The 15000-nt window shown below is 47.9% G+C and overlaps 1 protein-coding gene across 1 annotated transcript in view; it reads left to right on the top strand.

Annotated features, from left to right (window-relative positions):
• LOC121877200 (epithelial discoidin domain-containing receptor 1-like) overlaps positions 1-15000 on the top strand; it is a 140397-nt gene that overhangs the window by 89391 nt on the left and 36006 nt on the right. The window contains exons 9-11 of the mRNA XM_042382813.1: positions 635-838; positions 3097-3754; positions 3920-4055. Of these exons, the coding sequence (XP_042238747.1) occupies positions 635-838; positions 3097-3754; positions 3920-4055 (998 nt within the window). The remainder of the gene's footprint in view (positions 1-634; positions 839-3096; positions 3755-3919; positions 4056-15000) is intronic.

Below are 15000 nucleotides of genomic sequence, written 5' to 3' on the forward strand. Positions count from 1 at the left end.
TCTCAGAGCCTCATGGGGTAGAGTCTGTAGTCTCAGGCACACCTCATGGGGTGAGTCTGTAGTCTCAGGAGCCTCATGGGGGTAGAGTCTGTAGTCCCAGAGCCTCATGGGGTAGAGTCTGTCTCAGAGCCTCATGGGGGTAGAGTTTGTAGTCTCAGAGCCTCATGGGGTAGAGTCTGTAGTCCCAGAGCCTCATGGGGGTAGAGTTTGTAGTCTCAGGAGCCTCATGGGGGTAGAGTTTGTAGTCTCAGAGCCTCATGGGGCAATATTTCTCGTATCTGATAACTTAAGGTTGTGTCTAATTGGGTAACTTAAAACGCTGAGATTTTACCTTAACTTGATATATTAACTTAACACTGACAATAATTATACTGAGAGTCAACCTTAACTAGATTCGTTCTGTTAACACCATTGAGTCAGTGTAAATTGTTTTCAGTGTTAAGTTAGTGTATCTAGTTAAGGTAGAGTCTCAGTGTTAGTATTTTCAGTGTTAAATAACAAAAAAAACAGCAACGACAACAACAATAACAACAACAACAAACACAACAACAACAACAACCTCAAACACAACAACAACAACAACAACAACAACAACAATAATAATAACCCCCCCCGCCCCGACAGTTACCGACAGAAGCCGAGGTTTACTTCGGTGAGGACGGGACCCACTTCCACGAAAAGCCTCTCAAGTCGACCTCCAAGTGGCCTGGCTCCTCCTTGACCTCCGGCATCCACAACCTCACCCTCGACCTCCGCCACCGCACCGGGAAAGTCCTCAAGATACTCCTCGGCTTCCCTGGTCCTTGGCTAGCCTTGAGTGAGGTTTACTTCGACAGTGGTAAGTACATGGGTTCGAGGATTACCTTTTCTTATGGTGTATTGGGATGTAGGGATTAGGGATTTCTAGGATTAATTTACAGTGTTGGGATTAGGATTAAAAATGATGTTAGGATAGATTAGGATTAGGGATTTATAGGATTATTATAAAGTACTAGGATTAGGTTAAGGATTTGTAGGATTAGGATTAGGATTAGGGATTTATTTCAGGTAACCTATAGTGATATATGTGTGTCTTAACATCATATACAGATTATTATATGTACGTGTGTGTGTGTATATGTAAATTTTAGTCATGTGTATGTTTTTCTATGTGTATTTCGATACTTATGTGTAGTCATGTAAACCCTTGTGCATGTGTGTGTGTGTGTGTGTGTGTGTGTGTGTGTGTGTGTGTGTGTGTGTGTGTGTGTGTAGAGGTACTGTAGCTAACTTAGAGAAGAGGGACGGTATACATATGTGTGTATATACGTATGTGAGAGTATACCCGTGTGTGTGTGTGTGTGTGTATTTGTGTACGTATGTAAGTATAGAGGTTAGTGTAGGTAAGATAGAGAAGGGAGTTATTACACAGCAGTAGTTTACAACACCCAGAGGAGCCGTCAGACTTCCTCCTTCCTACTTCGTCTTGCAAGGAAATACTCCCACTGAAAAACACTGTAATTGTGACGTGTGCTGCCCGGCCCGCCCCTCGTAAAACACACTCTTATCATATGAATAAGCTGTAACCATCTCTTGTTTTGGGTGTGTGGGGAAGTGTTTGGAATGATGTGGGGGGGATGGTGTGAATGTTTGTGTGGGGTGGTAGAAATGTGGGGGAGTGAGGTGTGTTGTGTTGTTGTGTTGTGATGTGAGAGTAAGGTACACTGTGTGTTGTGTTGTGTTGTGTTGTGAGGTACAGCATATTGTCTTGTGGTCATAAAAAGGAGACCTCAGGGCCCATTATTTAAGGTGTGTGTGTGTGTGTGTGTGTGTGTGTGTGTGTGTGTGTGTGTGTGTGTGTGTGTGTGTGTGTGTGTGTGTGTGTGTGTGTGTGTGTGTGTATCTTCCTTGTAAATTCTTCCTCTTCTATTTCATCTTATTCTTGTTCTTCTTTTTTCTCTTCGTATTCTTGTATTGTTCTTCTTCCTCTATTTGTTCTTCTCTTCCATGTTCTTCTTTTTTCTCTTCTTTTCTTGTTGTTTTTGTCTTTGTTATTATTTCTGTCATCTTTGTTATTTTGTTATTGTTGTTGTTGTCTTTGTTTTTTCTTGTTGTTTATGTTACTTTATTGTTGTTGTTGTTGCCTTTATTGTTAATGTTGTTGTTGTTGTTGTTGTTGTTGTTGTTGTTGTTGGTGTCCCTCTCCTGGTGTGGTCTGCGTCACACTCTGCTTTACGATCCTCCGCCACCTGGGCCGCCTCTCCTCCTCTCCTCCTCTCCTACTCTCATCCATCTTCGTCTATCCTCCTCCTCCTCCTCCTCCTCCTCCTCCTTCTCCTCTTCCATTATCCCTTTCCTCCCATTCCTCTTCCTCCTCCATTATCTTCTTCCTCCTTCATTATCCTCTTCCTCATTGTTAACCTCCTTATATTAGATCAGATGAGATTAGGTTAGGTTAGGTTAGGTTAGGTTAGGTTAGGTAAGGTTAGGTTAGGTTAGGTTAGGTTAGGTAAGGTTAGGTTAGGTTAGGTTAGGTTAGGTTAGGTTAGGTTAGGTTAGGTTAGGTTAGGTTAGGTTAGGTTAGGTTAAGTTAGGTTAGGTTAGGTTTATAAAACATTTTAAACACGAGTTGAATAACAAAGCCGTGAAACATGAACGATTACGGATTAACAAAGGAATTATTTATTTTTGTTGTGTTTGTGGTGTTTTATGGGTGATGTTGTAGTATTACGTAAATGTATCAGTTATTGAGGCTGAAAGATGAACATTTTTATGTGTGTTGTGTTGTGTTTACCGTCAACACTGATGTAATGCAGTTTGGTGTTCTCGAGGGGCTGGTGGTCAAGGATTATAATACTGTGTGTGTGTGTGTGTGTGTGTGTGTGTGTGTGTGTGTGTCATTTGATATAGGCAGAGTCACCAGCACCACTAACACCCTCACCTCACCATCACCAGGACCGTGACTCAGACAAGTCACCATGTGTTGACGTCTGCCTCACACACTGGGTCACCATCTGTGACGTGTTGTGTGGTGACTGAGGAGGTGAGTTATCGTGCACATGTCTTGTGTGTACATAATGAAGCAGTTTATTTACCCTACATGTGTGTACATTACAGAGCCTTGTGTGTGTAACTTGACGGACTGGACGGACGGAGAAGCGTCCACACCAGCAGAACACACAGCTGGACGACGCGACGACTCTCGCGACGTGTCGGCGGTGTCGGCTGTGCACGCCCACACCCGCGCCTACATGGGCGTGGTGATCGGCTTCGTGGTGGGCGTGTTCCTGCTGGTGGCCGCGGGGCTGCTCATCTACGTCAGAAGACTCCGGAAGAAGAAGTCCTCACCCCACGTGCTCAAGAGTCCTCTCTCGGACTCAGCCAGTGTGGCCTTCGACCTCAAGTCCCTGAGGATGGCCACCAGCTACTCGGGGGCCGGAGCGGCCATGTACGGCCCCGTCGCCGTACCTGACGAGGAAGGTTCGCTGTACCACGAGCCCTACAAGACGCCGCTCTTCAGTGCCTCAGAGTACAGCGTGGCCACCATAGGCCGCCACCTGAGTGACTACAGCAAGGATGGCGCGGGCACGCCTGCCCATCAGAGCGCCAACAGTGGCGTGGTGGGCGGGGAGTACGCCGTGCCCATCCTCTCCACGCCTCCCCCACCCTTCAACACCAACGCCTCCACGCCCTTCACCACCACGCCCATCAGCGCTCCGCCCACGCCTTTCTCCCACGCCACCACTCCTCACTCCGCTACCTCTACGCCCTTCAGGTGAGTGAGAGAGACACGGTGGTGTTGACATAATAACATAATGGTTTACATGTACACATTCAGACATGTGTACCGGGTATGTATACAGTATATGTGTGTGTACATACAGTATGTATAACATTTTATGGAATCAACATAAATTCCGCTAATCCATACCTCCCCCAGCACCTCGGCACCTCACCCCCCCCCTCAACGCTGCCCCCCAACGGGTTCCTCCCTGATGCGTCATCCCCTTCCCCCCCCGCCGCCCCCCGTGCCGCCCCCTCCCGAGAAGTACCTCACCCCGCCCATCGTCTGTAAGGTAGGTTCACACCCCATCCACTGTACCTCTAGTGTTAAGGCACTGGTACATCACCTCCTGTACCTGTATTGTTAAGGTACAGGTACAGTACTTAACCTAACACCTGTATACTGTACCTGTATTATGAGTTACAATTATTCATATATTGTGTTTATTGAGGAACTTTACTGTATTTCTCAGCCAACATAAACTACTTCAAGGAACTCGTTCAGGCTGAGTGTCTTATCAGATATTGACTCTGGGAAGGTAAGGTTTAATAAGGTTTATTTCTTATATATAAACCATTTAGGGTAAAACATTTTGTTATATGGATTTTTCTTCATACTTGTTGTTCATGTTCTTCGTTATGTTATTGATAAGCACAATGTTATATGTCTCCTTCTGAAGAACTATATAAGGTGTATAGAGGGATATTATAAGGTGGTGTGCGTGTAAGGCTTGGGGTGGGTGGGTGGGGTGAAGGAGGGGAAGACGAAGGTGATGGGGTAGGGGTGGAGGAGGTGAGGGGTGAGGTGGTAGTAATGGTTAGTGAAGGGGTAGGGAGAGGGGATAAGGGAGAAGGGGATAAGGACAAGGGAGAGGGAGAGGGGGAGAGGGGGAGAGGGGGATAAGGGAGAGGGGGGAGAGGGGTAAGGAAAAAAGGTGGTATTTGTGGTAGTGAATGGAGAGAGGGAAGGGGGGCAGTGAGGAGTGAGGAGGTGTTGATAGTGATGAGGTGAAGGAGAGGGGGAGGGGGGTAATGAGGGGTGACGAAGCAGCTAACAAGAGGAGGTAGTTATGGTAACGTCGAGGAGGAGAAAGAGGGGAAGGGGAGGAGGGGTGAAAGGTATCGATAGTGTGGGGAGGAATGAAGGAAGGAAGGAAGGAGAGAGATAGAGTGGATGAACAGATGAGGGAATGATGACGGGTGGGGGGGGGTGAAGAGAGGGGGTGGGGAGGTGTGACGGGTACCATGGCGACCATACACCCACAGCACTTGCTATATAGAAACACACCTCACTTCCCCTCTAAATCTCCTACACCCCGCTAGCGTACACCTTCACAAGACGCTGGCCGGGTATATGTGTGTGTGTGTGTGTGTGTGTGTGTGTGTGTGTGTGTGTGTGTGTGTGTGTGTGTGTGTGTGTGTGTGTGTGTGTGTGTGTGTGGTTATGGAGGACCTCCCATTAATAATAACTTGACAGGTTAGTTAAATTGTCAGTTATAAAAGTCTGTCTGTCTGTCTGTCTGTCTGTCTGTCTGTCTGTCTCACTTTCTGTCTGTTTGTCTGTCTCTTTTTCTTTCACTCGCTGGATACATATTCTCTCTCTCTACTGATCTAGTTTGCATCTCTCTCTCACTTTCTCTCTCTCTTGACGTACAAACACTCACTCTCATAAATCGTTGTTGATACAATTTCTCACTTTGTCTCTCCCTCTCCCCTCTTCTCCCCTCCCACCCACTATTCATCTCCCCACCCCTCCCCTCTTCTCTCTTACCTCTCATCATTAATCTCCCCATCCCTCCCATCTCTCTTCTCCCCTCCCACCCACCTTTCATCTCCCCATCCCTCCCCCTCCTCTCCTCCCTTCCCACCCACAATTCATCTCCCCTTCCTCCTCTTCCCCTTTCTTCCCTCCCTTTCCTCTTTTCTCCCGTTCTCTACCCTATCCCCTTCTTCCCCTCTCCCCATCTCTCCCCTCACCGCTTGTCAACTGGTTGTCATGGGAACAAAATTTGAACGAGAGATGAAGACAGTTTCTTCTTAACCTCTCTCTCTCTCTCTCTCTCTCTCTCTCTCTCCCTCTCCCTCTCCCTCTCTCTCTCCCTCTCTCTCTCTCTTCAGTAAACTCATCACCAACTATACACAGTTTCCTGACAAGAACTGTCAAACAGTCTCTCAGTTATTTGGGGAACTAACTGACTGATTTTGCATGTGTGTATTTATATATTATGTCTGTCTGTCTGTTTCTGTCTCTTTATGTTTATATGTCTGTTTGTTTCTGTCTCTGTCTGTCTGCTTCTGTCAGTTTGTCTCTGTGTCTGTCTGTCTGTCTGTCTCATTCTCTATAATTCTGTACGTCTGTTTGTTTCTCTTCTCATTCTTCATCTCTCTGTTTCTTATCTCTATCTGCTTTTCTATGTCTGTCTCCTGTTGAGGGAAGGAGAGGAAGAGGGAGGAGGGAGGGGAGGAGGGAGGGGGAGAAGGAGAGGAAGGGAGGGAGGAGGGAGGGACGGGGAGAAGGAGAGGGAAGAGGGAGGGAGGGAATGGAGGAGGGGGGAGAGAAGGAGAGGAAGAGGGGAGGGGAGGGAGGAGGGAGGGAGGGAGGAGGAGGAAGGTGATGTAGAAGAGGTAGGGGAACGGGTGTAAGGAGGGAAGGGGGGGTGTAGGGGAGGGGAAGGAGGGGAAGAGTCACAGTGTATCAGTAGTATTGTGGCGTGTCAACATCACTATGGTAACGATTCTGTTTAAAGCCTCCCTCCTTCTCTTCTGCTCTCTCCCTCAATCCATCCTTCATTTATTCCTCCTCACTCCCCTTACTACTTACCCCTTACCTCTCGTCAATCAACCTCCTTTGTCTCTCCTCCTCCCTCACCACACCAGCTTATCTCACCCTCCCAAATACCACACGAATAAAACACTTACCCTCCCTTCCTCCCTCCTCCTCCTCTCTCCTCCCTCCCTCCCTCCTCCCTCCCTCCTCTCCCTCCTCCCTCTCTCTCCCTCCCTCTCCCTTTCCTCTCTCCCTCCCTTTGTTATCACACCCTTCTCAGAAATAAAAACACTGCCACGCTCAAACTTATCTCCAGAAATAAAACACCAACACACACACACACACACACACACACACACACACACACACACACACACACACACACACACACACACACACACACACACACACACACACACACACACACCTTTAAGACTTACATTCATTCACTCGTTAAGTCTCACCATTGGACCAGTTTAATTATGTTAATGACTGTGATAACTTAACTGGCTTAACTGGATGATTGGTTGACTGTATGACTGGCTGATTAACTGACTTGATGACTGGATGCTTGGCTGACTGGGTGATTAACTGACTGGATGATTGGATGACTGGCTGATTAACTGACTGGATGATTGGATGACTGGCTGATTAACTGACTGGATGATTGGATGACTGGCTGATTAACTGACTGGATGATTGGATGACTGGCTGATTAACTGACTGGATGATTGGATGACTGGCTGATTAACTGGCTGGATGACTTTTAACTGGAGTCTTGTAGTGACTGAGAGGCCATTATAATGACCTCAAAGGTGACCCTCAAGATGGCGGCCGTGAGGTAGTTCGAGGGCAATACTCCATTAAAGGAGGGAGGGAGGAGGGAGGAAAAGGGAGGGAGGTAGAGAGAAGGAAGAAGGAGGGAAGCAGGGAAGGAGAAGGAAGGAAGGAAGGAAGGAAAGAGGAAGGAAGGAGAGAAGAGAGAAAACAGAAAGGCAGGTGGCGAGAGGGAGGGGTGAGGAAGGAGGGAAGGTAGGAAGCATTAAAGGAAGGAAGGAAAAAAAGGAAGGAAGGAAGGCATGGGCGGGGAGGAGGCATTAAAGGAAGGAAGGAAGGCATGGCGGGAGGAGGAATTAATGGACAGTAATTGATGGATGGGTCGAGACGTAAACAGAAACAGACAGACATTAAGATCTAAACCATCCCAAAAGAGAGAGAGAGAGAGAGAGAGAGAGAGAGAGAGAGAGAGAGAGAGTCTAAATTCGCTCATTGTCAAGTCTATTCAAGACACTTTAAGCTGTAATTCATCCGCTGTTCTTTTCATTCATTCATTCCCCAGATCTTTTTTTTTCTTTCATTTTTTTCTTTCTTGCGTTGATAAGTTTGAAAGTTAAGTGATTGAAGTGATTGAAGTGGGTCATTGTTGGGGGGAGTGGAGTGGATTGAGGAGTAATTCACTTGGGGTTTACTGTTTAATTTTTCAGGAGTGTATTGAGAGGGGTGGGGTGGGAGGGTGGAGAGGGAAGGGGTGGAGAGGGGGGATAATGTGTAGGTAGTGAGTTGTGACTGTGTGTGTGTGTGTGTGTGTGTGTGTGTGTGTGTGTGTACCCTCTCTTCTTTCCTTCCCCCACAGCCTCTTCTTTCTCTCCCTTCCTCCTCCTCCCTCTCTCCTCCTCCTCCCTCCTCCTCCTCCCTCTCTCCCTCCCTCCTCTCCTCTCCTCCCTCCTCCCTCCAGCACCACACACACACACAATATCGACACCGACTTAAGCTAAGTGGTCGCCTTAATCTCCTGTCCACCAGTTATCATCATCACCTGTCACCCCCCCCCCAACCGGCCGTCTTCCCAGTACCCCCCCCGTCTCCGCCCCGTCTCCCCTCCCGTCTCCGCCTCCCCGTCTCCGCCCCCCCGTCTCCCCCCCCTGTCACCCCCCACTCCCAGCTGCTCTCTTAAAGTATTCTAGGTTGAAAATTTTCTCCTAACTAAAGAAGAGAAGCTGTTTAGTTTCCATAAACCTCGGAATGATTTTGTTTACGATGTTTTGGCGATGTTTTGGCGAGATTCCTTTAAATGGAGGTGAGAACGCCACTATCTTTGTTAGGATTCTCAAGGGTTGGTACAATAAAAAGACGCCACTAGAGGCAGAAGTCGGTCGAACATTAGTCTGGCGTAACTCCCATAAGCGTCTCACCGAGGGTCGCTATTACAAGAACGCTGGAGAATCCATCCTGGTGGCAGCACTACTTGAGGCTGTTATAACCATTCTCACACCTCCATCACCCAAACGAGAGAAACTGAAAACACTAATAAAAAAACAAAAATACGACATCACAATCCTTTTGAAAATCCTACTTTACGCCATAGCTTACGAGAACCTGTTATAGGCGTTTTCTTATCTCCACCTTGGCGAAAAACAAATAACACGCGAATCCGCATATCCCTTTGTTTACGTTCTTGAGGGCGGCGGGGACTTGAGACGGATGTGAAGCAACGAACGAACAACAACTATCCGCCTCTTCCTCTCACGAACCCGGAAACGTAAACACCACTTGATATTTCTATAGGGATCGATATACCGTTTGGAAGTGGCGGGATAATGAGCCATTTTTAGGGTAATAACTGCGTCTGAAATTGCCTGCGAGGTCGCGATTAAACCCGAGGCCGCCATTAAAGGGAGGGCAAGACGCTGGGCGGAGGGGAACGAGGGAGGAAGTGAAGGTGTGTGTGTGTGTGTGTGAGAGAGAGAGAGAGAGAGAGAGAGGCTGACCCATAGACAGAAAGATATAAAATACAGACAGACAGACAGACAGACACGGAAATAGCTCATTGATCCTCTGTCTACAGGAAGCTAATTGGTGGATCTAGTCTCTGTCTGTCTGTCTGTCTGTCTGTCTGTCTGCGTGCCTGTCTGTCTGTCTGTCTGTCTGTCGATTTCCAACTCTACATACACATAAGGTAACTACCGTGTCTGTGTGAACGCCTGGGTATGTATGTATGTATGTATGTATGTATGTATATACAGTAACTAGCCAAGGTACATTCAGAGCGCCTTATATATGAGGCTCAGAATTTTTTTAGTGTACCCTGCAGTGATAGTGTTGGTGGTGGTGGTGGTGAAGAGTGGTGTTGGGTGGTGGTGGAGAGTGGTGTTGGTGAGGTGGTGAGGGTGGTGGAGAGTGGGGAAGAGATAGAGGAATTAGGACAGGAAGATAAGAGAGCATGTAAATAGTGTGGGTTGTAAGAGGGTGTGTGGGGAGAGGTGAGGATGAAGGGCAGGGTGACGGAGAGGGCGATAAAGTGGGGGGCAGGGGAGAGTGGTGGAAGGAGGAATATTGTGGAGAGGGGTGAGAGGGGCGAGGTAGAGAAATTTAAGTGGGAAGGGGAGAGGGTGGTGGATGGCTATGGGGACTGAATGTTGACGGGAGAGGAGTGAGAGGGGAAGGGAGAGGGATGAGAGAGGGAAAACGAAGGTCATGAACACTAGGGTTATATGAGAGAGGAAGAATGAGAGGAAGAAAGAGTGAGTGAGAGGGTGAGAGGGAGGAAGGGTGAGAGGGAGGAAGGGTGAGTGGGAGGAAGGGTCAGAGGGTGGAAGGGTGAGAGGGTGGAAGGGTGGGGAGTGAGGAAAGAGTGTGTGGGAGGAAGAGTGTGAGAGGGTGGAAGGGTGAGAGTGAGGAAGAGTGAGTGGGAGGGAAGGGTGGAGAGGGAGGAAGGGTGAGAGTGAGGAAGAGTGAGTGGGAGGAAGGGTGAGAGGGAGAAAGAGTAAGAGGGAGGAAGAGTGAGAGGGAGGAAGGGTGAGAGGGACGAGGAGACAGATATAGCAGGTGATACATAAATAAGTTAGTAAATCACGGTGGCCACACACCTGACCATCCTCACCACCACAGTGCACCTCTCTCATGGCCACAGTGCACCTCTTGGCCACAGTGTACCTCTTGGCCACAGTGCACCTCTTGGCCACGGTACACCTCTCTTGGCCATAGTGCACCTCTATCTTGGCCACAGTGCACCTCTCTCATGGCCACAGTGCGCCTCTTGTCCACAGTGCACCGGGTTTCTCTCTTTGGCCACAGTACACCTCTCTCATGGCCACAGTGCCTCTTGTCCCTGATGCCCGAGTTTCTCTCTTTGGCCAGATGCACCTCTCTCATGGCCAGATAGACCGGTATGGACAGTGTAGCGTCGGTGTGGCCAGTAGGTACTCATCCAACGAGCCAGACTGAGCCGTAACATGGGTCAGGCTCCTCTTCACATTGTTGGAGTTAGTTCCGGGTTCTGAGTGTACAGTCTGTAGAGTAACCTAACTTAATCCTAACTTAATCTGTCTGTAACGCATGCAAACTTAGCCTAACTTACCTCTAATACCATCTAACGTAGCATAACCTACCTCTAATACAACCTAACCTAACCTAACCTAACCTAACTTAACCCTAATCATAGGAGGGAGGAAGGGGAGGAGGGAACAAATGTGAGAGTGGGAGGAGGGAGGGAGGGAAGGAGGGAGGGAGGAAAGAGGAGGAGGGAGGGAGGAGAAGGAAGGAGAGATGGGAGGAGGGAGGGAAGGAGGGAGGGAGGAAGGAGGAGGGAGGGAGGAAGAAGGAAGAAAGGAGATGGGAGGGAGGGAGGGAAGGAGGGAGGATGGAGAGAAGGAGGGAAGGAGAATGGGAGGGAGGAGGGGAAGGAGGAGGGAGGGAGGGGAGAGAAGGAGGGAAGGAGATGGGAGGGAGGGAGGGTAGAGCACCAAGATGGAAGCTCCTGAAATTAAAATTTATGGAGATGGAGGAGACAAGGCAGGTGTTTTATTAGTGTGGTAATGTGGTGTGGTGTGTGGTGTGGTGGTGTGGTGGTGGTGTGGTGGGTGTGGTTGTGTGGTGGTGGTGTGGTGTGGTGTGGTGTGGTGGTGTGGTGTGGTGGTGGTGTGGTGGTGTGGTTGTGTGGTGGTGGGTGTGGTGTGGTGGTGTGGTGGTGTGGTGGTGTGGTGGTGTGGTGGTGTGGTGTGGTGGTGTGGTGGTGTGGTGGTGTGGTGGTGTGGTTGTGTGGTGGTGGTGTGGTGGTGTGGTGGTGTGGTGGTGTGGTGGTGGTGTGGGGTGGTGTGGTGGTGTGGTTTGTGGTGGTTGTGGTGGTGGTGTGTGGTGGTGTGGTGTGGTGTGGTGGGTGTGGTGGTGTGGTGGTGTGGTGGTGTGGTAGTGTGGTAATGTGGTAATATAGTTCCTGGGTGTTCTCTCTCTCTCTCTCTCTCTCTCTCTCTCTCGTTCTTAAGATAATGACCTATTAAATCTTCTCTCAACCTATTCTAAGTCGACAATTTAATCCCCTATTTTTGTCACCTTAAACCCAACAATAAAACAGAAATAAGACCTTTTTTATGGTCCCTATTACGATCAATTTCACCGTTTATTGTGCTATTTTCTTCGTATTAAGTAATTTTTTTTCTTGATTCTCCTTAAACTTTACATATTTTTGTCCTATTTCATTTTCATTTCATATTTTTTGCCCAATTTTATTTTGTATTCCCATTACTGCCCGTTTCCCTATTATCCCCCAATTACGCGTTTTATTTCTCTATTTAACTTATCAATTTATGTGTTATTCTTCCTAGCTTGTTGCCAATTATATTCAACCTTCTTTAAACTTTTCCCATTTTCACACTCTCTGTATCCCTTATTTCTGCCCCAATTCCACTACTCTTCCTCCCTCTCTACCCCCAATTTTCCCCAATTTCACTCGTTATTCTGCCTTTACCTAATCTCCCCTTCACAATATTCTTTAACAAGGGGAAGAGATTCGAGCCGTAATTGGATTGGCAAACAGACGCTCCTGATTCTGAAATAGGGTTTAGAGCGGCCCCAGTAAATTGGTTTTCCCAGGTTGTGTTTGTTGTGTGTCTTCTTGCGGTGTGTGTGTGTGTGTGTGTGTGTGTGTGTGTGTGTGTGTTGTGTGTGTGTGTGTGCATCATACTCACCACCACCAACATGTTGGTGTTCGTTGGGTGAGCATACCCCACCACCCCCACCCACCACCACCCCACCCCACCACCCACCCCACCCCACCACCCCCCACCCCCACCACCACCACCACCCCACCCCCACCCCACCACCACCAACAACAACAACTTCTAAATTGTTGTGTCGCTGGCGGACAAGTTTATTGTTGCTACTCTTGCAGAAAATCACCAGCGAAATATTTAACAACTCCTACGCCGCTTCCGCCACCGCCGCCCGTACCACCGCCGCCTGGTCCACCGCCGCCCGTACCACCGCCGCCTGGTCCACCGCGCCTGGTCCACCGCCGCCCTTGCCACAACTACCGCTACCACCACGACCGCCGCCGCTACCATGACTCGTACAGATAATATCTAGTCTTATCTCCCACCGGTAGATCTTTTAAGATATGTGGAGGAGAATTAGCTTAGAGGAGAACTGACAAAGAGAAAGTAAAGAAAATAGAATCATAGCCTTTAAAACTTTACTTATGAACAAAATAAATCTAAGTTCAAGATAAAGCTGAAAACATTTAAGTAATAAAGTAATAAAAACAAACTTTTTCCCAAGTATTAAAAAAAAAATATATTACTTAAGAACCGAAATTATTAAAGTAACAAAAATCCAAATTTCAAGACAAAATAAAATAAACCTCAAATTTTAAGTACTAGAGAAAAAAACATTAAAATCTTCCTTTAAAAATAGAAGAGTGGAGGTTAGTGGGTGGTCTGTCTCTACCAGGACATACGGAGAAAAGTAATCTCTAAGAAACACTGAGAGGGGTGAGGAGGAGAGAGAGAGGAGAGGGGGACTGGGGAGGAAGAAGCCTAGTTATTGTTAAAATGAGGGATCAGCAGTGGTTAGGTTAGGTTAGGTTTGGTTTGGTTAGGTTAGGTTTGGTTGGTTAGGTTAGTTAGGTTTGGTTGGTTTGTTTGGTTACGTTAGGTTAGGTTAGGTTTGGTTAGGTTAGGTTTGGTTTGGTTAGGTTAGGTTAGGGTTGACTTATTTTAAAAGGGTCTGGATGCTTTCAGAAATACGTGAACCATTTACAAAGTGATTCGAATTCTGTATATGAAACTCGTGAACGGTCTTTAGAAAAAATATTCGAATTCTCTATTAGAAACTATGTAATTCTACAAAAAAAAAGGATTCGAACTTTTCAAAAATAATTGAACACTATACGAACACTGTACACTGGACAGGTTCGAACACTCGTTATATAATGACCAGGACCCGGGTTCGAACACTCGTTATATAAGGACGAGGACACAGGTTCAAACACTCGTTATATAATGACCAGGACACGGTTAACACTCGTTATATACGGACCAGGACACGGGTTCGAACACTCGTTATATAATGACCAGGACGGGTTCGAACACTCGTATATAAGGACGAGGACAGAGTTCGAACCTCGTTATATAAGACCAGGACACGGGTTCGAACCTCGTTATACGGACCAGGACCCGGGTTCGAACACTCGTTATATACGGACCAGGACCCGGGTTCGAACACTCGTTATATACGGACCAGGACACGGGTTCCAGACACTCGTTATATACGGACCAGGACCCGGGTTCGAACATCGTTATATAATATTGGGACCAGGTTCAAACACTCGTTATATAATGACCAGGACGGGTTCGAACACTCGTTATATAAGGACCAGGACCGGGTTCGAACACTCGTTATATAGGACGAGGACACAGGTTCGAACACTCGTTATATAATGACCAGGACCGGGTTCGAACACTCGTTATATACGGACCAGGACCCGCGAACCCTCGTTATATACGGACCAGGACCGGGTTCGAACACTCGTTATATAATGACCAGGACCCGGGTTCGAACACTCGTTATAGACGACCAGGACACGGGTTCGAACACTCGTTATATAGGACCAGGACCCGGAACTCGTATATAAGGACGGAACAGGTCGAACACTCGTATAAATGACCAGACACGGGTCGACCCGTATAAGGACCAGGACCGGTTCGAACACTCGTTATATAAGGACGAGGACACAGGTTCGAACACTCGTTATATACGGACCAGGACACGGGTTCGAACACTCGTTATATACGGACCAGACCCGGGTTCGAACACCTATAGACCAGACCCGGGCACACTCGTTATAAGACCAGGACACGGGTTCGACACCATTACGGACAGGACACGGGTTCAAACACTCGTTATATACGGACCAGACCCGGGTTCGAACACTCGTTATAAGGACCAGGACCGGGTTCGAACACTCGTTATATAATGACCAGGACCGGGTTCGAACACTCGTTATATAAGGACCAGGACCCGGGTTGAACACTCGTTATATAAGGACCAGGACCCGGGTTCGAACACTCGTTATAGGACCAGGACCCGGTTCAACTTATATAACCGACCGCGAACTCGTTATATAAGGACCAGACCCGGTTAAGGACAGGACCGCGAACACTCGTTATATAGGCACCAGGACCCGTTCCACACTCGTT

Source organism: Homarus americanus, unplaced genomic scaffold, assembly GCF_018991925.1.
Source record: "Homarus americanus isolate GMGI-L3 unplaced genomic scaffold, GMGI_Hamer_2.0 scaffold40370, whole genome shotgun sequence".
In the NCBI taxonomy this organism is placed as follows: domain Eukaryota; kingdom Metazoa; phylum Arthropoda; class Malacostraca; order Decapoda; family Nephropidae; genus Homarus; species Homarus americanus.